Source organism: Gymnoscopelus microlampas (assembly GCF_963454915.1).
Source record: "Gymnoscopelus microlampas genome assembly, chromosome: 4".
Classification (NCBI taxonomy): Eukaryota; Metazoa; Chordata; class Actinopteri; order Myctophiformes; family Myctophidae; genus Gymnoscopelus; species Gymnoscopelus microlampas.
In genome coordinates this window covers 60,041,809-60,068,689 of record NC_139941.1, presented here as the reverse complement: position 1 = coordinate 60,068,689, position 26,881 = coordinate 60,041,809, and the positions used below count along the sequence as shown (strand labels likewise).

General features: G+C 41.9%; 3 protein-coding genes across 3 annotated transcripts in view; all 3 read right to left on the bottom strand.

Annotated features, from left to right (window-relative positions):
• The window catches only part of adam9a (ADAM metallopeptidase domain 9a), a 44,579-nt gene extending 29,980 nt beyond the window's left edge, over nucleotides 1-14,599 (bottom strand). Inside the window, exons 1-4 of the mRNA XM_084054531.1 lie at nucleotides 14,081-14,599; nucleotides 5,225-5,331; nucleotides 572-630; nucleotides 290-368 (exon numbers count right to left, since the gene is read on the bottom strand). Of these exons, the coding sequence (XP_083910657.1) occupies nucleotides 290-368; nucleotides 572-630; nucleotides 5,225-5,331; nucleotides 14,081-14,171 (336 nt within the window). The 5' untranslated portion in view covers nucleotides 14,172-14,599. The remainder of the gene's footprint in view (nucleotides 1-289; nucleotides 369-571; nucleotides 631-5,224; nucleotides 5,332-14,080) is intronic.
• Nucleotides 14,600-18,909: 4,310 nt separating this feature from the next.
• LOC311043428 (dynein light chain 2, cytoplasmic-like) lies at nucleotides 18,910-19,527 on the bottom strand (the record flags this gene model as incomplete). Its single annotated transcript, XM_084054666.1, has 1 exon — nucleotides 18,910-19,527. The coding sequence occupies exon 1, from the start codon at nucleotides 19,177-19,179 to the stop codon at nucleotides 18,910-18,912; it is 270 nt and encodes an 89-aa protein (XP_083910792.1). The 5' UTR covers nucleotides 19,180-19,527.
• A 1,297-nt stretch (nucleotides 19,528-20,824) lies between these two features.
• On the bottom strand, nucleotides 20,825-25,974 carry LOC311043427 (uncharacterized protein). Its single transcript, XM_084054665.1, has 4 exons — nucleotides 25,940-25,974; nucleotides 25,713-25,900; nucleotides 24,717-24,848; nucleotides 20,825-21,467 (listed from the first exon to the last, which is right to left on the bottom strand). The coding sequence occupies exons 2-4, from the start codon at nucleotides 25,758-25,760 to the stop codon at nucleotides 21,324-21,326; spliced, it is 324 nt and encodes a 107-aa protein (XP_083910791.1). The 5' UTR covers nucleotides 25,761-25,900; nucleotides 25,940-25,974; the 3' UTR covers nucleotides 20,825-21,323.
• Nucleotides 25,975-26,881: the final 907 nt, after the last annotated feature.

The window sequence follows — 26,881 nt, the reverse complement described above, 5'->3', positions numbered from 1 at the left end:
CACAGAAGAGAAAGGAAATAATAATGTTCTCACACACACACGCACACACACACACCCACACACACAGTGCGTTGTGTGGGAAAGTTCTTTTGAACAGACACACGCTTACTTCCTGCTTTCCCCTCATACACTTGGGCCCTTAACCCCCTTAACCCCCAACACACACACTCTGCTATTTCCTGGTTGCTCAGATCTGCTTTCGGATGGGCTCCGAGCCCAGAAGAACGTGCGTGCGTGCGTGCGTGCGTGCGTGCGTGCGTGCGTGCGTGCGTGCGTGCGTGTGTGTTACCTGCACAGGTGGTCTAGTTGTGACCAGTTTTCCGTCTTTATTGTAGGAATAGACAACGAAGTCATCCGGGAGCAACATTCTGAAAATACATGAAAAACATGATAATGATGAGAGGAGAGGAGGATAAAAGTCTCAACAACATTTCCCTGCTTATATACTGACAAATAAAACCGTCTTCATTCTAGAGTAGATGTAGAGTAGATGACAGAAGAGGATTTTAGATTAGAGGAGATGGGAGGAGAGAGGAGAGAGAGAGAACAGCAGGTGTAGTGTAAAACTCACTCATTCCTATGTAGGTGCACCACATGTTCCTTCCCGTCAACAGGTATACTGTAGGACACCTGGAGAGACAGAGAGCAATACATAAATTAACACATCTGTTCCTCAGTGTGAAAGACAGAAAGAAAGAAACCAAGAGCAACTGTGCACCTACAAAATGGTTCTCCTCTGCCAGAGGTGTCATTATTTGCTTACTTTGGTCTAATCGTTTGGTTTCATTTGGTACTATAATGGTTGGTAACATGGTATATCCATGTTTTATTCCAACTCGTAAAACATGGGTGACTGGAGAGACTAGGCTATTCGCTTTTCACGTGGGGGAACAAAAACAAAGCGCCAACCGGAAACCACTTAATAGTAGGCGTGGCCTAGACCGGATCACACTGGGCAGTTTGGAATGAAAACCAGGCATTTGTGGAAAGCCTGGTGACGCAAGGTTACACACACACACACACACACACAGCTGGATAAAGTGGCTAATGAGTACAGGAAGTCAGCAGGAGACTACAAAACCCAACAGGCCAGAGCAGCCACCCTCGCCCCCATCTGACAGAGCAGGCTGTCTCTACATGGGAATGTTTATTTAATGATTCTCATTCTTTCTTTTTTTTTTTCCTTTCTTCTAGAACAGAGTTTGTATGTATTTATGTCTGTCTGTCTCTGTGTGCGTGTGTGTTTGTGTTTGTCCCCTCAAAAGTAGATTAATCACAGCTCATGTTGCTATATACAGTACATGACAAAACAGAAAACAAAACATACAAAACAGGAGCCCCTCTGAGCCACAAAAGCCTTTAGAGCCTGGTGAAGTAAAGGTGACAGTTATGAAGAGCAAGAAAGTTGGGATGTAGTTGAAAATCTCTGAATGTAAAAAAAATGTATAATAATTACAGTATATTACAGCAACAATGTTCTTGTGAAACACTTTTATTGTTGTAGGTGAAATATATATACAGATCACTATTTCCTATTTTCAGAGTTTAACCACACTATGACATGAACACAAGCAGACAATCTGTATTGTACAGTGAAACTTCACCACAGAACACCACATTATGATTTGACTTCATTCACACACTGCACACATAGTAACTTACATCAATAGTTAAAGATTGGACATGGATCGGTCTTATAATTATTAACATTCCTCCTCAACTCTCTTGCCCTCTCTCAGACTAAACAATGCTAGTACGGAGGAGTCACACGCGTGCATGTGTGTGTGTTTTCTCTTCTCCATTTCTGTTTTTCTTCCTGGAATAGGATAAATAGCTCAGAAACTAGCTGGTACAGGCATACATGGTACACTGGAAAGAACAATATGTATGTGGTTAGCTAAGGTGGTTTTCACAGTATGTTGCAATATCCAGCACGTACTATCCAATACTCAGTCTGTAAGTAGTGTATCTAATAGGCTTCTTTTTGGAGAAGTTTACTCCCCCTATCTACAGTGGTCCAACAGCCATAATTTTTCCTTTGTTTTTGTTTTCATATTGAACAAGTGCAGATTGTAAACTTTCAAATGATGTATCATACATGACAATCAAAAAATAGTTCAAGAAGATATACTTATTTGAATGTTGGTACATGCCGCAGTACACCTAAAGTCAACTAGCAGAGGAAAGTCCCTATACATTCTTGAGGTGTTGCACACTTTTCACAGGCAGGTAGTGGGTGGGAACAATAGGCAGTTAAATCCATCCCCAACCCCACTCCCCCACTCCCCCACTCCCCCACTCCCCAGCCATATGTAATCTACCCCTCAGGAAACAAACTTGCTGTTTGGACATTTTTATATGGCTAAATGTACATTAAAAGGAACTGTAATTGCAAACATAAGCACCAAAAATGTCATAATGTATATCGTACATCATGTATTAAGCCAAAGTGTGTATTAAGTTTTTAAGCCAATGGACATCATCAGCGAAAACGAATGAAGTGGCCAGTGTGTACACACTAGCCTAATGTGCATGTCATTATCAAGTATTATGTGCAATTTCAAAACGGATGATAACCTATTCCGTCCACCGTGGCTTGCCAACTCGGCTTTTCAAAATGTGCATCGGAAAGACAGTTTCTCTTTAGTCAGACATTTATTTTCCTAATAAACTAAAGAGTCGTTCACATTCCCCACATATTCCCCTGCGGTAGACAAGTCGCAGGCATCAGCCTGTCACGTCATCCATAATTAAGTGCTTCTGTCGGCTACACATAAAGGTCTGTGTGATATGGTGGTGGCATCATTTACTGATCCTAGCAGTTTTCTTTCAGACAGACCACAGTAGAAGGCTTTGCTTGCAGATCGTGTGGAATAAACAAATATTCGAAATAACCAAACAGCACCGGCTGTTCCTCCTCTGACTGCACTGTGCAAAGTAAAAACGGTTACGGCAGATGATAGTGCCGTGAATCACGTTTGCTGTTCTTGTTCTGTGAAGCGTAACTTTGCGTCATTGCGTGGATTGCATCATTTCTGAATCAGTCAAAGATGTCAGTATACTGTAGTTCCCAAAACAAGCATGTCTCTTGTTGTCCGCTGACAATGACGCTGTGTTCACTCTGGTATTGCAGATCAATTCTGGTTGACAGAATTGGCTGCAAGAGACAGCAATAGTAAACAGAGTAAACAATGCCATGCTGGTTTTAGGGGGCCGAAACTCTGGGGAAATAGCCAAAGAAACCAAAGATGCTAATTGAGCGTCCCTGCCTCCAAACCCTCCCTCTCCAGACCACAGTGACAGCTTAGTTTGCTGACAAATTATAAGTAGTGACTGAGATTTATTTATTTCTATATTTAGAGTAGCCAATTATTTTTTAGCCCCTTCTTCTCCCCAATTTAGTCATTATGCAAATTCATTCCTCCCCACACACATTTCTGTGTTGTCACTGCTGTTGTATCCTGCTGACTCACCTGCCAGTGAGGAGCCCCCACCGGGAGGACGTAGAGCCTTCGTCCTACTGCAGACGCTGTGCTGTGCTACTCCAGACGCTGTGCTACTCCATGAAATGTTCTAGCTTTTAAACATTTCTAGACAGCGGTTTTATTTCACATTTTAGATTTCAGTAGTTTTATACATTTATTATACCTGAACCACTCGTTTTTAACGATCGGATGTCTCGATCACAAGTTTGGATGACGACAACCTGGACTGTGTCAGTGGCGCTCAGCGCTAGCACGCTGCTAGCCTGGCAGCCGGCCGGTGAAGCAGCATTTTGCTTCTATGGGCCGACTGCTTGGAATAAACTCCCAATATACCTAAGACAGGCCCCCTCCGTGGATAGCTTTAAAGCACAGCTCAAGACTTACTTCTTCACTCTTGCTTTTAGTTGATCTTTTTCCTATGTCACTGTGTTGCTGTTTGTCTTCGCTGTTTGCTTGATTCACTGCCTTCTGATTTCACCATTATTTTAATACCATTGCTATTATTTCCTGCCTTTTTTTATATGCCATTGTTAAACTGCTTTGATGTTTTTTTCTATGCTTTGTTGTTGATTTGTGCTCCTTTTTCTGTAAAGCACTTTCGCTTTATTTTATTTTTTGTATTTCACCCTGTAAAGCACTTTGAGCTGCATTTATGTATGAAAGGTGCTATATAAATAAAGTTTATTATTATTATTATTATTACTCCTCCCGCCCAACACTCCCTGCTGACAGGTGCCGCCCCCAGCCTGTAGTATTACATGCAATGACCACCAGTGATATTGGTGTTACATTGGTGACAATTGTGTTCGCATGGACGCCTGACAAAGCCGGTTGCACCACGGTGGATTCGAACCAAAACCTCCGTGGTGGTTGGTGTGCAGGGACTTTACCACAGCGCCACCCGAGCGCCAGTACTGTCAGTCTTAATGATCCTAAAACTGTTGTTTGTTATATTGAGTGGATTCTTCAACATTTACAAATCCACAACTCTGCTGCTCTCTCTCTCTCTCTCTCTCTAATAATGCCAGTCTGGGTTCAGGAAGAGTTGTTGAGTGTGTGTCTCTGTGTGTGTTCTGCCTCGACAGCGACCCCGCCCCCAACACACACACACACACACACACACACACACACACACACTTATCTTCTCTTCTCTTCTCTTATCTCTTATCTTTGGTGTTTTTGTTTAGGTATTGCTTTATGTTTCTTTTACTATGCTGTATCTTTATTAGGTTATGTTATTGTGATTGTAAAGCACTTTGGGTCAACTTCTGTTGTTTTTAAATGTGCTATATAAATAAAGGTGACTTGACTTGACTTGACTTGACACACACACACACACACACACACACACACACACACACACACACACACACACACACACACACACACACACACACACACACACACACACACACACACACACACACACACACACACACACACACACACACACACACACACACACACACACACACACAGCCTGGTATATAAACAGCACTGCAGGGCAGAAGTGTGTATACTGCTGCCAAAGGTCGTGTCAGGTCCAGCAGAGAGGAAGAAAATTGGATTGGTCAGCCGTTATTGTGCTTAGCTTTCTCTTCCTGTGGTCAAGGGTTCAAAGGGGGCGCACACCGGAAGTGGCAGTGAGCCAGATATAGTCATGTGACCTGACGTGACACACATGTGTTGTATAGTGGAGGGAGAGGAGAGGAGAGGAGAGGAGAGGAGAGGAGAGGTACCTGATTGGGTGGTGAGCTGCCGACATCCCTCCTCAGCTTGTTTCCTATTGGCCGTGGTACGACCAGCTGATAGGAAGAGATGTGTGCCGTCTGCTTGGAGGCGGAGCCTACAGAAGAAGACACACAAGGTAGCTTTGTCAATGTGTGCAAAAACCAAGACAAAAAAGAAGACCTGCCATCTTCAGTTAACTTCCAGTATCTGCGTGACGTAGGCGGCCGCCTTTTTAGGAGATCGGAGTTATGTGCATGGAGTCTATTAATTCCAATGAGAGAGTGAACGTGAACACAGCTTTTAAACAATTATTTTGCTCCATGGTCACTGAACTGTATTGGACCCGTTCGCCCACAAGCCACACAATGTTCCAAACATTTTGACACTTAAATAGCTTTTTACAGAGACACCACTGAGCTGACCTACTGTCTGTCTCTACTACACTGTAGTCTCTCTCTCTCAGCTCTCCTAACGTCTCTGTCTCTCCCACACGGTCTCCCTCACAGCTTTCCTACTGTCTGTCTCTCCTACACTGTCTCCCTCTCAGCTTCCGTACTGTCTGTCTCTCCTACACTGTCTCCCTCTCAGCTTTTCTACCGTCTGTCTCTTCAACACTGCCTCCCTCTCAGCTTTTCTACCGTCTGTCTCTCCTACACCGTTTCCAACTGAGATTTTCTGCTGTCTGCCTTTCCAAGGACACAGACAAACATGGATGACAAATTGAGTTTCACAGACAATGTTGATAAAGAAAGCTGGTTAAAGACTTTTCATTAGGAAATTGACAGGGTTTGGGTTCAGTCATAACATTTTGTCAGGCTGATAGAATATTTGTATAATTGTTTGCCTTTTTCTGCCTTTATTTGATAGTATACAAAGTGTGACACGAAGCAAAGGTCAGCGGGATGGTCGTAGATTTTGTTTTGAAAACAAATCATGAAAATGTGTGCAAATCTTTTCATACAGTATATATATACATGTTAAGTCTTTGCTTCTGGTGGGGGTCCCTGGAACAAAATATTTTGAGATGAAAAGGTTTGAGAACCACTGATATTATAGCAACAGAAGTGCTTTAAAAAACATATATATTCAAAGATTTGCACAAATTGTTACGATTTTTCAAAAAAAGCAGATCTACAAGCTTGTATAGCAGCACTCGGTGCCGCGCTATGAGCTTGTAGATCTGCTATTTTTGAATAGCCAAAAGTATAAAATAATGGTTAGAGCTAAACATCTAAAATGACACAGTATGCGTTCCCGGATTGAATGGGCTATGGCGCATACCACATCATAAAGGCTCATACCACATCATTTGATCTAATGCAGCATGACAGCGATGCAGCATGAGTCGCGGTTACGGTTCCCGAGCCCCGACGACCTTTGCTGCGTGTCACTCCCCGTCTCTCTCCCCGTTTCCTGTCTCTCTCCACTGTACTATCCAAATAAAGGCAGAAAAGCCCCCAAAGATATATTAAAATTAAAAAAAGGAATCGACCTTCACAGTACTGCTGTGTGGAGGAAAGCTTTGTCCATATTGGTGCCACCAAAGACTTTTGAGAGTTTGAGCTGCTCCCCTCAGGGTGATGCTACAGAGAGTACCCCTGACAAACACAAAGATCTATAAATAGTTATACTTGGTTGCTCATCGTGTCACGCACCGAATATAGAAGATCCACACGTCACAGACAGTACGACACATTGTGAGCCTCTAGATCTGTTATTTTCGGTATGAGACACAGGCAACTAACTATAAATCAGGCGTAAGGTATTTTTTGTTCCTACTTCCTGGTGCAAGAAATCTCATGTATGTCGTATTAATTGTTGTACAATTGTTGTGATGTGATTTTTTTTTATTGTATCTGATGAGATCAATGGTGATTTTCCAGGCTTGTTCGTCAATACATTTATTCTAAACTGTCTTCCTCTCAGCTGTTCTACTGTTTGTCTCTCCTACACTATCTCCCTCTCAGCTGTCCTACTGTCTGTCTCTCCTACACTGTCTGTCTCTCATCTGCCCTACTATCTGTCTCTCCTTCAATATCTCCCTCTCAGCTGTCCAACTGTCTGTCTCTCCTACACTGTCTGTCTCTCAGCTGCCCTACTATCTGTCTCTCCTTCAATATCTCCCTCTCAGCTGCCCTACTATCTGTCTCTCCTTCAATGTCTCCCTCTCAGCTGAACTACTATCTGTCTCTCCTTCAATGTCTCCCTCTCAGCTGCCCTACTGTCTGTCTCTCATGCACTGTCTCCCTCTCAGCTGTCCTACTGTCTGTCTCTCCTACACGGTCTCCCTCTCAGCTGCCCTACTATCTGTCTCTCCTACGCTGTCTCCCTCTCAGCTGTCCTACTGTCTGTCTCTCCTACGCTGTCTGTCTCTCAGCTGCCCTACTATCTGTCTCTCCTGCGCTGTCTCCCTCTCAGCTGTCCTACTGTCTGTCTCTCATGCACTGTCTCCCTCTCAGCTGTCCTACTGTATGTCTCTCCTACACTGTCTGCCTCTCAGCTGCCCTACTGTCTGTCTCTCATGCACCGTCTCCCTCTCAGCTGTCCAACTGTCTGTCTCTCCTACACTGTCTCCCTCTCAGCTGCCCTCAAACTGGTGGATCTAAACTGACACCTGACATTTATCACAACCACAGACCTCACCTGATCTCATTATCATGTTCTTTCTCTTTATTCATGATGTGTTTGTTGCCAAACACAGAATTGCCTGACAAACCACTCCTGACCCAGTTAAAACCCACTACCGATCCAGTAAAAAAACACTACCGTTCCAGTAAAAATCACTACTGTCCCAGTAACAACCACTATTGGTGCAGTAAAAACCACTGCTGCCCCAGTAAGAACCACACACCAACCCAGTAAAGACCACTATTGGTGCAGTAAAAACACTTCTGTCCCAGTAAGAACCACACGACCCAATAAAAACCCTACAGTTCCAGTAAATAAACATTAAAGATGTGAGAACAAAGTTCTGTTGTGAACAAGGAGAAATCATAGTTTAGTTTTCATAGAATTTGTCTTGAGAAAGATATTACAAAAGTGCTTAACTAGTAAGGAAGAAATGATATGGCTGCTTATATCTAATCTTCAGATGTTACCATCACTTATAATACTTCTACAATACATTAAGAATATGATATTGGCCTAATAGCTATTGTTTTGGTGCAGCCTATCTTGTTATGGTTCAGTTTGTCCTTGAAGCAGCTACAGTATAACTATGATCTCTGCCCTGTGCTCGAGGCAGAACAATACCACTGACAGTGTTAATGTACTTCTGACCATAATATCATGTAACGTAAAGCATAATCATCACCAACTAGAATATTGTCTCAACTCCTATGTGCCTTATCGATTGCTGATTGATCCAGAATTCCGTGACTGCCGACACTAGGAAACTAGGAAACTAGGAACCATGCTGACGATGTAAGAATTATTTTGGTGAACCCACTGAAAGATGTCAAAGTGGTTCTGTATCGTATTGGGGTACTCAGAAAACATCAGGACACAAACGAGGCAGAGACAACAACTTGGATTTCAAAGTGTGAGAGATTTAGTACTCGAGTACAATGAGGCAGACTTACATGTACAACACAATGTAATGCAATGGAACGTCCTGTCTGACCCAGCGCACATCACGTCTGACCTCAGTTTATATACTGAGCCATACGCTATTTTAGCTCTCATCTGTATTGACAACAACACATGGTAGTAACTCTTGGTCCCTAGGTTACAGGTCAAAAGGTACAGATCATTTGAGAATACATTTACTAACATAACTACACACTAGCTGTGGTGCTGTGGTTACAAGGACATCAGCATACATCATTTAGAGTTCTCTTAAGTCTTTTTTTCCCACGGAAGCACAGTAAAACACCCTGTGATTACCAACTATCAGGGGATTGATCATACTGGAGATAAATATTCTGTGACTACTTCAAAAGGTAAGAAAATAGAAAAATGTCTGGCAGTGGGTGCACGCTAGCCTGGTAAACCCTCCCTCCAGAAATCTCATTTCCATTTGATTTCTGGAGTGAGTCTGATCGCCCATTCTGCAATATTGGCTGTGGGCTGGAGTTGGGCGGGAGTAATACCGTTGACTGACAACCCCTTCAGCCAATGATCGTTTTCCCCTTCAGCCAATCAGCAGTTCATCTTTACCACCTCCAGACTATGTGACGCAACGGGACTTTTGAGACGGCCATGGCCAAAATAGGTTGCCTTATTGGGATACATGCGTGTCACTCCCCGCCCCTGCCGGTTCTCTAAATTTATATTTTTAAATAGGCTCTGTCATGATTAATTGACCACATATATGAAGTTAAACAACTAAATTCTATCCAAACGATATCTTAATAGTAAATTCCGTGCCTCAAAAAATAAGTTTGAGACCGTTTTAAAAACGAAAGTAAGAAGTGAAGGCATTCGGACAACAACAATGGCTGCCGTTCGTCTTTTGTCGGCTGCACTCAGGCTGCACTCGGCTTCATTCGGGCTCACTCGAACTCGCCACCTGATTGGCCAACTGTCGCTGTCAATCACAGAACGATGTGCGACGACGCTGATAGGCTCGTCAGTTTGGCGTACACAGCCAATATTGCAGAATGGGCGTTCATGCCAGACTCACTCCTGAAATCAAATGGAAATGAGATTTCCGGAGGGAGGGTTTACCAGGCTAGGTGCACGCAGCCAGAAATAAGTCTGGCAGTGAAAGAGTTAAATGAATAAAATAACACATTATTTCCTTGACAAAGTAACTGTGGATGAGGGTGACATGCATATCTATGATAATGGCAATTGTGTGCTTCCAATTTTGTGTCAGGAGTTTGCGGAAGGCGGTTCCCTCCCTGTTTGTTTCAGCTTGACAATCCCCTACTACAGTACCTCCTCTCATACAGAAAAGGTTTGATGAGACGGGTAAGGAAGAACTTGACAGGCCTTTAGCACATGAGCCCTGACCGCAACCCTACCTATTTTGAAGATGTAATAGGCAAATACTTTCACTTTAATTTCAGATATAATCTAGGAACCCGGTTCTAGGAAACCGGGTTCAAATCCGGGGTAGAAGAGGAAAGTTGGGGGTGCCGCTGGCCTAGTAGTTAAGGTGCATAGCATAACACTTATAGGCTCTAATGCTCTAAGGCTCTAACTGACAGCGAGTCGCAGGTTCGATTCCCAAACCCGACGACCTTTGCTGGGTGTCACTCCCCGTCTCTCTCTCCCTGTTTCCTGTCTCGCGCTACTGTATACTATCAATAAAGGCGCAAAAACAAATATCGTAAAAAAAGAAAAGAAAATAAAGTAAAAAAGAAGAGTAAAGTTACATAGTGCAGCTTTAAGTAATTAATGGTTGTGTGGCTGAATGGAAAGAAGTAAGGCGTTGAAGTGGAGTTGGTTCCCCCTTTTGCTACTATGACAGTCTCCACTATTCTGGGATGTCTTTTCACTGGTAGGACCATTGCTGCTTTAAATTTGCTTCCATTTACCGGTAGTCTTCCACAGCATTAGTGAGGTCAGACACTTCATGTTGGGGCACGGGGGGATTGTCATTATGAAACAGGAAATGGACTTCTGCAGGCTGCTGCCATAAAATTGAATGTATCTAATGTCACAGTAGCTGCAGCATTAAGAGTGACATTAAATGGGAAAAGGGCACTAATTAGAAACACTGATAAGAAAGGCTGTCCACTGACTTTTGGTTATACGGTCTACTCTAGTGTATGCTAAAATTCTAGAAATCTACAGTATAGTAGTGGAGACTAGTTGTGTAGTCCACGTTTCCAAATACACAGGAAATGTGTCATAATAAATATATATTTTCACAAAATGGCATTATGAACAAATGATGCAATAATATATTTCCAGTTTCCAAAATATATTAAAAATATATGAACAATGATTAATCATATTTAACCACCAGGCTATAACTACAAGATGATGCCATGGTCAACCCAAGTGTACACTTACAGCTTTAATAGATAACCCTCATTGACCATGCTGAATGAACGAGACTGATAAGGTACATGGATTCACACTCAATTAGTCATACAGATAGATATTGTACAGGTAGTCTTCTGTACCAGTAACTCTTGGGTTATTATTGTGGCTTCTGTACACAGTCCTTACTTACTTACACCTATTACTCTCCCTGGGGCTTAGGCCGTCAACAAGGGTTTCCCCTTGTTGACGTAGCCTATCTGCAGTTAGCAGGTTTTTTACAGGAAAGTGTAGCTAACGTTAACCTCTCGCCCAACCCTCCTCGTTTCTCATCCAGGCCAGGGAGGGACCAGCGATGGCAGAGATGACGGCTGTCTGGACAAAGTCCTAGCAGCCAGTGTTGCTAAGCTTCTTAACCTCATTGTGACCTGGAGGCTAGCCACAGCAATCTGAAAATACCCACAATCCTCAGCTACCACCGCCTGGAACACTATTCTACAACATCAAGCAGCATGTACAGTCTCTGAGTAGGGACTATAGGAGACTGTTGAGTCATTTTGAACTCTAAGGTTCTTACAGTGTTCTTGGTTATGTAGCCTGGCTTAATTGGGCTTAACACATTGGTCTTATAAACAGAAAGATCTCAAGCACTGCATGGAAATGTCAGCATGCAGGTGCGTTTCGTCTGTATGCTGCATTCGCCTGTATGCTGCTCATGCCCAGGGACGTGCTGGCCACTGGGAAATTCGGGAAAATTCCAGAACGGCCACGCCATTTACGGGCCGCCAGACGGCCGGTGGGCCACCCAAGACAACTGCAGCATGTTTTTTTTTTTTATTGAAACATTTCGGAAAATCCCAGAGCTGAATTTTGGTCCCAGTAAATAAAATGTCCCTAAACAATAGATGTTTTTTTCCTGTTCATATAAGCTCTTCTGAGCACTGTGAGCAGCAGTGCACCCGGTGCAGAGACTCTACTTGTTGAGACTTGAGTTGTGGTACTCTCATCACATTCCCTTCACTTTAACACATTGTCTGACTCTGCCAGGGGGGGTTGGTGAACAGAACAGTGTTGCCAAGTCTATGAAAACAAGCCCAAAAGAAGCGACACATGACTGATCAGCGACATTGCTATCAACCAATATTGATACCAAGCCAGGATCAGCTCATAGATCAGTGGACACAATATCCCTTTGATCCTAGAAAATTCATGCACGGAGGAAGTGACATAATCAGAATAGAAAGAATATCAGATAAGGACGGTAGTTATTTAACTTACTACTTAGGAGTGTTTACTTTGTCTCTGTCATGATCATTTCACCCAGTGTCAAGCATGAGATTGACCTCTCTATGAACCTTTATCAACAACATAGCACAAGATTTCCCAATGCATCCTCTGACTGGTGTTCCCTCATATCACAATAACCAGAAAACTATCTTCCGATTATGTATAAATATCACAACATCTGTAAAAGTGTGATCAATCACGTCACATGTTAAATGATCTAGTTTAATTGGAATGACAAACTAGGACTGTCATTTTCAGCTGGCATTCTCAAATATGATAGAAATTGGACTTAGTAATTGCCTTATGGCGTTGTTGGTTCTTTGGGCATGTAGCAAAGTGTTCTATAAGAATGATGTGTTATTACTGTGTTATTACTATTAATTTAGACAACAAAATGATCACGATTCATAAATGTACAAAAAAATCCAGTTACACAATTACAATGATAGATGATTATACATTTCTATATATTAACCAGACATTTTTTTAAGGAAGTCTGGAGGTTTCTGGACTTAAAAAGTCATGTAGTCAACAACCAGTGGGTCTACTCTAAACTAACAGGCAACTCCTTGCAACAGGCAACTCCTTGAAACTATTTCCTATTCCTAACAACTCAACATTCGTGTGGACTGGCCTTTTCTGTGTTGCGCCGGGGTGTTCGTTCGGGCTCAGGGCATTGAGACAAATAACTATTCTAATAGATTAATATAATAGTTTAATACATTGTATTGGGTCAGTTCAGCTCCACTTCACCAACACTAAATTGGTCTCCCAAGTATGAACCCAGTTGAGAATTACTGGTCTGTTAAATCAAAGCCTGTGGAAACTGGTGACAGTGAAGTGAAGTAATAATGAATGTACAGTATGTATACAGATGGGGCATCCATGTTGGTGAAATGTGTATGTTGTATTTGTTGCTATATAAGCTCAGGTTCTAATAGGATTACTTTGTTTTTACATTTCAGCAGACTCCCAACAGTGAGAGCTCATGTTACAGTCGACTCTAGTAGTCTGCCACACACAGGCTCATACTGTACAGTATCCTATCCCATCATGTAAAACAGTCTGTAGACTTAGACCACCTAGCTAAAACTAGTCTGTAGACTACAGACAGACAGACAGACAGACAGACAGACAGACAGACAGGCTAAAACAGTCTTTAGACTACTAGACCAGTTTTCATGTCAAGGACTCCCTAATTGATGTATTTGGCCGTGGACCCCCATCTGAAAATGTTTTGTGTTAGGGACCCCACCCCCAAGGACCCCTGGGCTGGGGGTCCCCGGACCCCACTTTGAGAACCAATGCTCTCTAAACTAGACAACAAACAGACATACAGACCCTGGCAAAAAAAACACTGTGTCTACTGCAGAGCATCGCATAAACCCAAGGACTCCTTTTGCTCTAAAAAAACCCCCCAAAAAAGCCATTCATGGTATGAAGTACAGACAGTCACCTTAAAATGAGTCAGCAAGCTAGTGAGTGTCGTGTCGTTATTCCACACCATCTACCACAACCACTATACTACTACTACAACAATTATTAGCCTACTAACAACTGATTCCATAACAATACACACACTAAAAAAAAAAAAGGTGCGAAAGTTCAAAGTGTTATTATGTATCAGGTGAGTGAGTCCTCACCTGGTGTGACTCCAGTGTCCAGCAGCACCACACACACACAGCAGAGGAACTGGACCCAGCAGTACTGGGACAGCAGGAATGTCACCTCCATCTTCTAAATGGAAAAATGTATGTCAACAACCCTGTCTGTCGGGCCGATCGGTGCGGGACACACACACAGACAAAGTGAAATGATCAAAGCAACAGCATTAACGGTTTATCTCCTCCTTGTTCTTCTTATTATATCCAGGCGTTTCCTTCCTTCTTCTCCTTCTGATGATGATGATGTGAAACTGATGTTAAAACCACACAACTGCTTTTTTCTTTGGCCGTGCCATCATTCTGCTCACAACTATTATTCACTATTTATAGTAAGAGGCTACAATAACGTGTTTGTTTTTTTATCAACTGTCTAGTTTCAGAATCCACTCGGTCCTTGAAGAATCTACCGTTTAAAAACTTAAACAAACACGACCAGGGCTTCGGAGAATCAATTTGGAGCAGATCATCAAGATCTCCACTGGATAGAATGTATCAATCTGTTAAGAGGTCGCAACAATGTAACGGTAACCATACGTCCTTCTGGTGTTTAACAAAATAAAAGCCTTTTGGTCGAGACTATGTTTTGCACCCTGTCTGTCTGTCTGTCTGTCCGTCCGTCCGTCCGTCCGTCCGTCCGTCCGTGTGTCCGTCTGTGAACAGCTAATCTCCGGACCGGCACCGTTGGCTTGTTCACAGTGAAACTGTGCACACACACTCCATGGATGCCCGAGCAGAACCTCTGCGCAAAATTTTTCACATGGGCCTGTTATAGCGCCACCAGGAGGCCGATTTTTGCAAAACACTTTTTTTGACAGTACTCCTACAGATTTTGTCCAAACATCATGCAAATCGGTACACAATATCTCTTCAGTCATTAAACAAAACGGGTCTTTCAGATTTTCCATATTCCATCCATCCTGATTGGCTAAGATTGGCTTCCAAAGTTTGCAGGACTGCTCCGTTTTGGACAAAATGCCTCAAATCATGAACACAGTGTGCGATTTCCATGAAATTCTGCACGCACATTTCCACTAGGCCGAGAAATAAATTCCATTTGAGATTTTTCAAATCAGCCTCATGGTGGCGCTATAACAGGCCGATTTACCTATAACTGCACTGATCTGTGTAAAACACTCCCTAGAGGCCAAGGAACCTCTGCCCTGCATTTTTCACATCTGCCTTTTATAGCGCCACCAGGAGGCTGACTTATGTAAAAAACAATTTGATATTACTCATTCAGATTTTATTCAAATTTCACGCAAATCAGTACACATGATCTCTATAGTCCTGTGATCAAAACAGATCTGTTTGATTTTTCATATTCCATACTGATGGCTAAGATAAGTTTGCAGGAGTGGCCTGTTTAAAACAAATGCCGCAGAAGCGCAAATCATGAACTGCGTGATTTCAGTGAAACTTTGCACACCCTTTTAACATTGCCCTATTATAGCGCCACCAGGAGGCCAATTTTTGCAAAACTGCCCACAATAACCTACCTGACCTGGCGTAGACATGTGCTCACTGTTTCTAGTTTTTTTTCAAATATAATGTACAATCAATCAGTTATATGGAGCAATTAATATACAGTATAATAGAAGAGTGTGCTTAATTAAAGCTTGCATTCCTCAGGAATATTTTATGTATTGTAAGTTTTGCATTGTAACAATATCCATTTGGCATGTAAAATGTGTAAGCCAAATTTATAGGCTTCTATACTCTCTGTCACTCTGCGTGATAAAACGAGTGTCTTGCTGAAAATAACTTCTCTACAACAATGAATGTTTCATGTAACGGTAACGTGTAGCCTATGTGTTTTTTGTATGCTTTTTATATTGAAACAAACGTCATTGGACTGAACTGGAAGTTCCGTTTTGTCCCTAACATGGACCACTTTACTCTATTCAGAGGCGCTACAATCACGCATGCGTGTAAAATCGGACCGTGGCCAGTGTTGCCAGGTTTTGCGAGAGAAATAAGAAACTAGGTACAAGCTCAAGCTCGAGCTGCTATTTTCACTTTCATTTTCAATAACAAAAATCTAGTCATTTTGGAATATTTTTTTAAACATTTTAACAACACAAATCACAAGATATTTTCAGATGCGGGTCTGCGGACAAATATATTAATCTGGGCACTGGGGGACCCCCAGTGCCCAGATGAATATATGTGGGGGTCCTTGACATGATAATTTTTGAGAACCACTGGTTTAAACAACATTAGGAAACAAGTCCAAATAAGCAACTGCACTTTAGAAACAAGCGCAAAAAAACGCAACCTGTAACTACCAAGGAACTTTTCAGAAAAGCAAGCCCAAAGTCACTTAGAATAAGCAGACATGGCAACACTGACCGTGGCACCCCTTCACCTCCGTACAGCCACACTGAAACACTGAAATCAGTGACTTATCTTATCAGCAGAAAATAAATACATTCATTGGTAGGCTATTTCGAGAATCATGAGATTCAAATGAATAGATTTTTCCCCCCACGTGGAATGTTGTGGCTTCATGTGAATCTTGGACAGTCAGGCTGTGATGTCAGTCTTTTATGACGTATCTATGACGTAGGTATTACTCTAAATTTGGTAACTCTCAGAGAGGACAGGAGTCTCCCCAGCTCTCCAGAGAGAGAGAGAGAGAGAGAGAGAGAGAGAGAGAGAGAGAGGGTGAGGGTTAATTTTAGTGTTAAAGTTCCAATTTTGTCTTCTCATAAAAATTATATTTATTATTATTATTATTAGGCCATTGATTTTTAGGGGGTCCCCAGATGACAGTAAAGTGACAATCTAAGGACTTTTAATACCTAATACCTAATAAAAAAAAAGAAGAATGAAATGAAATGTAAAAATACCATTGCTGCATCAAAAGTAATAAACAAACTACACTATAAAAACTGGTCAAACATTGGCCAAATTGTCAAATAATATTGAAAATATTAAGCTCACAATGCAAGGCGTACCATTTGTTGGGAACAGCAGATCGGTCCTGGGCGACCTGACAAGGGTCTGCTCAAGGGTTCACAATGTAAAAGCAAGTCAGATATATTTTGTTCCTAAACCACTGAGTGATTTAAAGACAATGAGCAATATATTTTACAATCAAGTGAAATCAACAAACAAGTAATTGTAGACCTGGCCTCCTATAGTGTATGTAGTTTCAATGTACAGATTTAGACTGATAGGTTCTTGGTTTACCTATGATCCTAGATGACTATTTCTATACATTTGAGGTATTACCTGGACCTGGTCCTTCACTGAACAAGACAATCTGTCTTATATGATATCTCTATTACTGACACTGTCAACTCTCCTCTACATAATCTCTTCATGGATGTGACTTCTCTGTGGTGTCACAGTTTCTTCAAAGGCATTCTGAGACAAAGCTTAATCAACACATCCTGATTGGGAAGTTGGTCCGGAACTATCTATAAAGCTGCAAATCTGTCCATCTGTGTCCAATCCATTTTATGCCTCTCTGTATCTCTGTATCTGTCTGTCTGTCTGTGTCCCTTTTATTTTATTTTTTTCTTTTTTTTTTCCTTTGGCATATTCTTTATTAATTAAGCAACAGTCAAGACATTTTTACACAAACTGTGCGATAACCATACAGAAACCTGGGCATTTTAACAAACATCTCCTGTTGCTAATTAGGCAATTCCATGAAAAACAATGTATCATACAACGTATACATATGAACTAATGTACAAGGTCCATGCATTAGCACACAGCCAAATAATGTTTGGAAAGTATGAGTCAGTATTATGCTAGAACAATGAGCATTCTGAACGAGTGAGTGAGTGTATTGTCTGTGTCGTGTTGGAGTGTATGTGGGTGTGTGCATGTGCATGAGAATGGCCCCTAGCCCATTGGTTCCCAAAGTGGGGTCCGGGGACCCCAGGGGTCCTTGAGGGAGTTCCAGGGGGTCCCATGATAGGTTAGGAACCAAATGGACCCTTATGGGTCTGTAACTCTGAGAGTGTACAAATGGAACCAAATGGACACTAATAACAGGCCCTTTTGGTTCCATTTGTACACTCTCAGAGTTCAATTAACAGATTTTACAATATAAATTGGTGTCCAAGAGATAGAAATGCCATTAAATGGGGGTCCGTAGTCCTAATGCATGTGATTGAGAATCACTGCTAGAGCCGTAAAAAATCCTCTCTCATGGGGGTCCCTGGCATATCTCTTCAAATGGGGGTCCGCGGGCTAAGAAAGTGTCAATTTGGGGGTCCTTGACATGAAAAAGTTTGAGAACCACTGCCCTAGCCATCTGTATCACAGTACAAACTAGGAGCAACGCTCCTTCCACCATCGTTGTTAGTGTGGTGGGTAGAAAAATAAAAGGGGGAGATTGTAAAACAAAAGGTAAGGCAAAGGGAATCTGGTGGGTATGGGGCAGGGGTAGGCAACCTGCTGCTCTAGAGCCGCATGTGGCTCTAAAAGGCCTTCTCCCGTGGCTCCCAGTTGCTTGGGCAAATGTAAAGGAATAAGAGGTTTTCTTTTTGAGTGGTGCCAGCCACTCCTACACTTGACCGTGTGTGTGTGTCTGTCTGTCTGTCTGTCCGTCCGTCCGTCCGTCCGTCTGTTTGAGCATGGCCTCAACAGCTGCAGCTGATTGCAACACAAAGATGAAACCAGTTACACTAATTAACTCATCACAGGCACCACTCTCTTCACACTGGGTGTGATTTTTTTTTAAAGCAGACGATCTGAAAAGTGAAAGAAAAAGGCTTGGGCAAACATAGCATTGGGTCAGGGCATGTTAGGGTTGGAAATAAAAGTAGGGTTAAGAAGGCGTGTGGCTGGTTTCAGCCAGACTTGAAGAGGAGAATGGCCACTTGGCCCAGGTAGAAGTAGATGAAGTGCTTTGTCTCGTGTGTCACGTAGCTGCCAAAGTCCCTTCCCACGATGCAGTGCCATGTGGCGTTGTGCTTCTTGTCAAACTCCTTTTTGATATAGGCGGCAATGTCCTTCTCGATGTTATGCTTCTCCATGGCCTGTGAAGCACAGTCCACTGCACCCTTCTGCATGTCCTCAGACATGTCTGCATTCTTTATCACTGCCTTCCTGTCAGTCATGGTCGCATCTGTCAATGAAGCTCAGTGTGTGTGTGTGTGTTGAGTAGGTGTGTTCCCTTTTATGTCCATATGGAAATCCCTGATGTTATCAATATGACGTCATAGTCAGTGGTGTAATGTAATGAAAATAGCTGATCTACAAGCTTACAACGCTAGTAGATCTGCTATGAGTGCTATTACTTTTTGTTGCCAGACCCAAGGGGTCGGGCTTACATGAGGCTTTGTATCCGTGTTCTCCATACATGGTATGTCACTTTGTCTCCCGGCCCCAGCCAAAAAAGTTTGTCCCCCTTTCGTAATAGAAGGGACATAGAAGGGACACACGTCATGCGAAGCCCGGCCATTCAGATTTCAACCACTAGGGGTCTGGCAGTACCAGGTCTTCTGGTTCTAGTTCTTTGATACTTTTACTTGAGTAAATATTTGTGAGTACTTCTTCCACCACTGGTCATAGTACTGACATTGTAGACTGGTCTCCAAGTACTGATACACTGATACACTGATAATGAGTATTACACTATGTACTCGGGCAACAGGTTGGGTACAATGGGTACTCTGACAATGGATACAACACTTCATTTAATGTATCATAACCAGACACACAGACATCGTTTCTCAAAGAGCATCCTTGCCTGCTAAAGGCAGACAATATGCTTTCCAGTGAAATAAAAAGTGTGTGTCGTGAGTCACTCCTAGCACGCTGTGACCGTGAGTCAGAACATCACCATAGCAACCTTTGTAACACTTCCCCTGTGTTTTAAACTGCCTGTCTAATACCAGACAGTATAATACTCAGTGCCATTTTTACTTTCACTGTTTTTTTGTTTGTTTTTGGTCGGGCGTAGCCTAGCCCTGTTTAACGACGTTGTAACCACGTTGCAAGTTGAAATCAAGTTACAGCACTGGTCAACTGGTGGCCTAGGACAGTGGTTTTCAACCTTTTTCATGCCAAGGACCCCTAAATAGATGTACATTTGTCCGCCGACCCCCATCTTGTGCTAGGGACCCCCAGAAGCAAAGATTTGAGTTAAAATGTTCGCTTTGAAAAACATATATTCAAAGATTAGCACACATTTTCAAGATTTTTCAAAAAATAGCAGATCTACAAGCTCTTGTATATCTGCTATTTTTTAATAGCCAAAGCTAAGTAGTTAAAATGATTGTGATGCTACGTTAACTAATTTTGCTGGGTACGCCCTGGTACCCCACCAAGGACCACTGGTGGTCCCCGGGCCACTGGTTGAGAACCACTGGCCTAGGAGACCAGCCAGTTGTCCCTCCCGGCTATGGGATTATGGTGGAGAGAGCGAGAGAGACAGACAGACAGAGAGAGAGAGAGAGAGAAATGCAGTCAAGGCATTTTTAAATGTGTTCTTCAGGCATGACCCAAATAATTATTTCCTGTTGCAGTGTTTGTGAATATCAGTAGCAGACGGCCTGGAAATAGCAACAGGAAATAAACTTTGGACCCAGCTGTTCCCTAGCGATGCAATTCCACATGGTATGGATATGTGATTGTCCTTGAATTCATGAATAACCTAGAATTTGTGGGAGCATGTTCACTCTGTCCTATGTTTGTTTGTTTTTTACCACATGAACTCGAGCGACAACAACTACACATCTTGAAACAAGATAATGAAAACACTTTTTGAACCACATACATTTAATATAAGTTAAGTATGCTTATGTATGTTAACCACAGATGGTGTTTTCGTCATAAATCAAAAAAACATTGGGAAAAAAGGCATTAGAAATGTGGTCAGGCAACCCACCGCTACCTCACTTCCAGATTGGTACGGCGTAGTGAGACAGGAATGTCTTTGTAGCACATTTATCATACTGACAAATTAACAATAAAAGTTACATTCAAAGCAATTCATCAGCTTGGCAGCTTCTAGTCTAGTTTATAAGTGAGGCACAAAAACATATAGGTCCATTCAGAGAAGTAGTAACAAGAGCTTGTGACAAATAACTACATTGGAACATGGTTTAGTTTTTCCATTTCCAGAAAAGTGAACGGCTTTTGGACATTTTCCACCCGACAGCCACGATATGTTGTGTCTATATTGTGTTTGTGTGTGTGTGTGTGTGTGTGTGTGTGTGTGTGTGTGTGTGTGTGTGTGTGTGCACATGCTTGTGTGTGTTCAGAAGAATAGTGGTGCAGAGTCCAGGGCTTTGACACGGGCAGCAAACAGCAGAACATGTTTCTCCACCTCTGTGTTGATTTGGGTCTCTGAGGCGGTGGGGTTCTGCTGCACAAACAGAGCGATGTTCTGGATGCACTCGCTCTGACAAAAACAACAGCTTCAGTTTAGTCTCCCAGGCAGACACAATCTTCATGTCATTTTGAAAAACATTTCCCTTATAAGCAAAAATAAATCTATAAAAATAAATAAAAATAATGTTTTGATAAATAAAAATCAGACAGAAGTCATAAATTTAACAGAGCACGTTGTGACTTTGGCTAAGGCTCATAAAGACAGACAAAATACAAGTTCACAATAATATAAATTGTGAAAAAACACAATTAAAACCATGCCGTGGTCATTCTTATTGCAATAGGGAGGGACAATGGATTTTTTTGTACGTCTTTTCTTTTGCCAGTGGTATTTGAACCCATTAAGACCGGGCGGGAATGCATCTGTGTCATTTTAAGATTTATTTTGGCAGATTTAGCACATATACAAGCTCATAGCACGTCACTCGGTGCCGCGCTATGAGCTTGAAGATCTGCTATTTTTGAATAGCCAAAGAAATCTAAAATGACACAGATGCGTTCCCGGTCTTAATGGGTTAAAATGTTGTCCTCGTGACAGTGGATGAAAACATTATGGACAGGGAGTGTGACCGGGTGTAAAGTTCTGGTAATGGAGTCTGAATGAGGCCTGTTATTTTAGGAAAGTGAGAAAATAGCCAGCACACAATAAATGTCCTTTTTTCACACAGTTTATTTACCTAGTCTCCACGGACAGAACAACAGACACGTTTCAACCTAACAGGTCTAAGTTCCTCAGCGTTGTCATTTTACTTGCATAATTAATGACCCCTGATCGTTCATAAACGGCCATTGTTGCTATAGACTGGACAGGGCGGTAGTTATATTCAATATATAATTGAATATAACTACCGTCCGGTTAGCTGACTGACCTCTGCGGCATATAAGTTCTCTGCGCTGCGTCTGTACTCAGCCAATAATTAATTCCTAAGACTTGGAGTCAGATATTGTCCTCTAGTTTCATATCCATTTGTAAGTACTGGCAGAAAACGTGTGTTTAGTAATTTATCTCCACTTTTTCACACGCTTCACAACACAATTGACAGGTGCGTTGCGATTGGCGTCGGGTAATTAATCACACCACCTGCCAATTGTGTGCCCCATACATTTGTGCTTCCCAAAGGAAGTTTTGGAATATCAATCTGCTAACCGGGCGGGGATAGAACCGATCTATGGCTGTGTATTTGGAATACATTCTAGAGCATACATGGGCAACTGGCGGCCCGGGGGCCACATGCGTCCCCCACCTTCACTTAATGCAGCCCGCAGGTTAATATCGGAATACTGATATATTATTGATTTCAGCTGTTACAATTACAAACATGACCCGCTTTATTTACTACTACTATATTAGTAGTAGCTTAATGACTAGTATTAAAATTCTATTGTCTTTTTTATGTCCAATGTATTTGTATTTAAGTTCATAAAGTTAACATAAGTATAACTAAATGCATTTGAAATTAAATAAAAATGTTACTTTTCAGGATTCCAACTAAAAAATAGCAAAAATAGCAGATCTACAAGCTCAAAACACGTCGCAACGCGTTTTGAGCTTGTAGATCTGCTATTTTTGTGTGACATAGAATGGCCCGACAGCAGAGATGCTCGTAGGCCTGCGTCCTGCGTCGCTGACGCACCATATTGCGAAAGGACGCATTCATGACAACTCTAGTGCGTCCATGGGACGCAGCTCCGATTAGCTCCGATAATATATAATATTTGTCAGCTGTGATCTACATGGACTCTCTCGGTTAGGCACCGTTGGTGGAGAAGTATAACTCTCCGGTTAGACACCGTTGTACTGGAGAAGTATAACTCGGTTAAACGGCGTTGTGTGGCAGAAGCAGCAGCACAGCCCCTCGCTGTTAGTCTACGCTACTCACACACAGAGAGAGAGAGAGACGGCATGAGGACCTGCTCTTAAACGTGTTAAAACGTCTTGGATAGACCACTGTCTGGAATAATAACTGATCATCATACATACAGGTCTACTACTAATCTCTGTTGCTGTTGTCATCTTAAATTGACCAGCCAAAGTAAAATCCCCGATTTTAGAGTGTTCTCCCACTTGCTTGGAGATCAGAGTGATGTATGTGGTGGATTAATGCATGTTGCCAATCAGCTGTGTAACATTAGCAGGTTAACGATGGCTCGTTGATCCTATGCATTTGACCCTGATTTGACCACAAAGGCAAACAAAAGCACTAATTAATGGCAGCTGTAAGTAACCGGTTGTCTATTGTCTGTGTCTTGTGTATGTTTAATAGGCAACTGGATGTTTTCTGTAGCTTAGAGATATCATAACAATTAATTCCCTGAAGAGGGTAGACCCTCTCCCTCATGCTAAACTTAAAGTGACTTATAAGGTTCCACTTCTCCTCAAAAAGACACAACTTTATTTTCCTTTCTCAATGACAAGCCTAATAGTATTATTGCATGTTGACTATGTGCAATAACTGCAAGCCAATGTTCATAGGCATTGTCAGTATTTGTCTTCATTATTTCTTGAATTCCTATTTCTTTATTTGCCAATACTTCCACTGTAAGCCAGTGTTTTCAGTCTACACAATAAATAGTAAAAATAAATTCTACATTCATAAATAATACAAAATAAAATAATAATAATGATTAAAAGGTTCTATGATTAAATGTATTCTATTGGTCAAAGGTATGTTAAATCCACCTGTTGCCCACTACTAGTATTTCTTACCATAAGGTGTGCTAATACTACAGAATCATATACATTTGAAAAAATATATTTATGATTTTTTAATATATGTATATATATCGGTATCGGTCTTGAAAAGCAGGAACGGGTCGCACTGATCTAGATCTGCTATTTTCACAATATGTATCTGTGGAACTGAATCAAACTAAATTAAGTGCCTCAACTCCTAATTCCTCAGGGTGGGGGGTCCCCAGTTAAAATATGATTATTTTGGGGGGTCGCTGCCTGAAAAGGTTGAGATCCACTGCATCAGGATATAATGTACACAGTCACACACGCATAGAAGATATGGAGATTGGAGATCAAAGAAAACGATAGGGGGGGGGACGTGTAATTGGGGACCCATAAAATGTCCCTGGGACCCATCTAAAAGACCACCCTTGCATCCCAGGACCCATTACATTGAAAACCTAGCAACATCACTGCGACAGTATATGCGATGTGGCCCTCTGGAGTGAGTGTGGAAATATAGTGGCCCTCTCCATCATCAAAGTTGCCCACCTCTGTTCTAGGGCTTGGGTTGTTGTTAGTTACCTTGTACTGTTCCACTTGGTCCTGGCCGGTGACTCTGTTGAACAGCTCTCTGGCCACCTGAACTCCATTCAGAAAGATGAGAGACTGTCTATCTGAGTCTGACTGAGACGACAGCCAGCGCAACAGCGCCATCTGCAAACAGAAGGAAGGAAGGAAGAATGACTTTACTCACAGCTAGAGGTTATATGTGTGTAGCTCCCAGGATTCGAACCCAGGTCTTCCTCGACGTGGAAAGCCAACATCTTAACCCCCCTTTGGCCGGGGGAGATATTAGGGTTTTGGGTGAAAATTGTACTTAAGTACTTGAGTAAATGTACTTCATTACTTGCCACCACTGGTGGAGACTTTGCTACTTCTACATATGATAACATTAACTGTTGTACTATGTTTTGGTATGAAGACCTATGGCACTGCTAATCTACTGTAATGGTTCTAAGTGGGGTCCTTAAGGGGATTCCTGGGAGCAAACTGAGGAACAGTTTAACTTCTACATTAATTCACTGTCTACATTAGAAGTTACCCCAATGAGAGAATGTATAATAATGATTATTCAGATCATGGGGTTTCTCCCCACCGTAGGTTATAGATAGACAGTTGTAATATTATATAATACATCATACATCTGTCTAACAAGAACAATCTGTGTGTGTGTGTGTGTGTGTGTGTGTGTGTGTGTGTGTGTGTGTGTGTGTGTGTGTGTGTGTGTGAGAGAGAGAAAGAGACACATGTATGTGAGTGAGTCATGTCTGTGTGTGTGTGTGTGTGTGTGTGTGTGTGTGAGAGAGAGAGAGAGAGAGAGAGAGAGAGAGAGAGAGAGAGAGAGAGAGAGAGAGAGAGAGAGAGAGAGAGAGAGAGAGAGAGAGAGAGAGAGAGAGAGAGAGAGAGAGAGAGACACACACACACACACACACACACACACACACACACACACACACACACACACACACACACACACACACACACACACACATGTATGTGAGTGAGTGTGAGACAAACCTGTTGAAATAACTGAGCATTGGTCATCTGTCCTCCTGTGTTCGACATATCTGATATCTGGAGCTTTCTTTGGAGCTAGACAGCTAGTATTATTTGGCGTCACTCACCAACAACACACGGCACTTAAAGATGATATAGCAGGTGTAAACTTTAAGATCTTCTCTATAAAGATGATAACAGGTTTAAACCTTAAGATCTCCTCTATAAAGATGATACCAGGTTTAAACTTTAAGATTCTCCTCTATCAGTATCAGTAAATATCTCGAGGCGTCACCACTTCTACCCCTTCCTGCTATTCTGTTTACATTTCTTCTTCTTCTTTCTGGTAATTTGTTGTGCTTTTGCATGTGGCTGCCCCCTGGTGGCGAAGAATGACATTGATTGCCTGTTAATTTATTTATTTTTGCCCAGTAAATAAAGTAGCTCAACCATTGAGCTCAACAACTAATTCCAAAATCAATTATACAAATATAAATGTTGATGTAGGCTCCATGTTGTTGTTTATTTGGATCCCCATTAGCTACTACCTAATTGCAGCAGCTTCTCCTGGGGTCCACACAGAAATAAATTACATTACATAACATGGAAACATTTTACAAAAACAGTTAAAAACTTAAAAACGCAAACAAATGTAAAAGAAATTATATCAATCTTGATTATATGGTGTGGTAAATCATTGCATAAATATAACATCTTAATGAAATACAGATACAGTATACTCAGTCTATACCAAGAGATGTCAAGGCCAATGCTTGAACAATTAACTAAACACACTTAATCACATCTTCCACTAGATATCAAGTTGTTTAAAGAGTATAGCACTGAGTTCCGTTGATTTATGCTCAAGTAGCATTAAAGTGTACATTATAACATGTCATTGCCCCTGGAATGCAACCCCGCATTTAACCCATGTCTGCCCTCTGACATAGGCATCAGAGTGAGTCAGCATGTTGTTAAAGACAAGTAAATAAATGGTCCATTGGTGCCAACAGAACCAGCTGGGGGGGGGAAGAAATCAAACTGTTTCCATGTCTGTGCCAGGAAATACTGGACGCCTACTCTTATGAAATGAAGAATTAACACAAACTGAAAGGCTATCAGGTTTTACGTCACTGGGATGTTATATATTTAAAATTCAGGACAAAACTATGGTGGGCAAGTTAGAATAG

Bases quoted from the DNA above. Each gene is read 5' to 3' on its own strand.
- LOC311043427 (XM_084054665.1), bottom strand. From the start codon at position 25,760: ATGTCGAACACAGGAGGACAGATGACCAATGCTCAGTTATTTCAACAG. The intron at 24,849-25,712 runs GTTTGTCTCACA...TTCTGTTTGCAG, and splicing joins ATGCTCAGTTATTTCAACAG to ATGGCGCTGTTGCGCTGGCT. The intron at 21,468-24,716 runs GTAACTAACAAC...TGTTTTTGTCAG, and splicing joins ACCAAGTGGAACAGTACAAG to AGCGAGTGCATCCAGAACAT.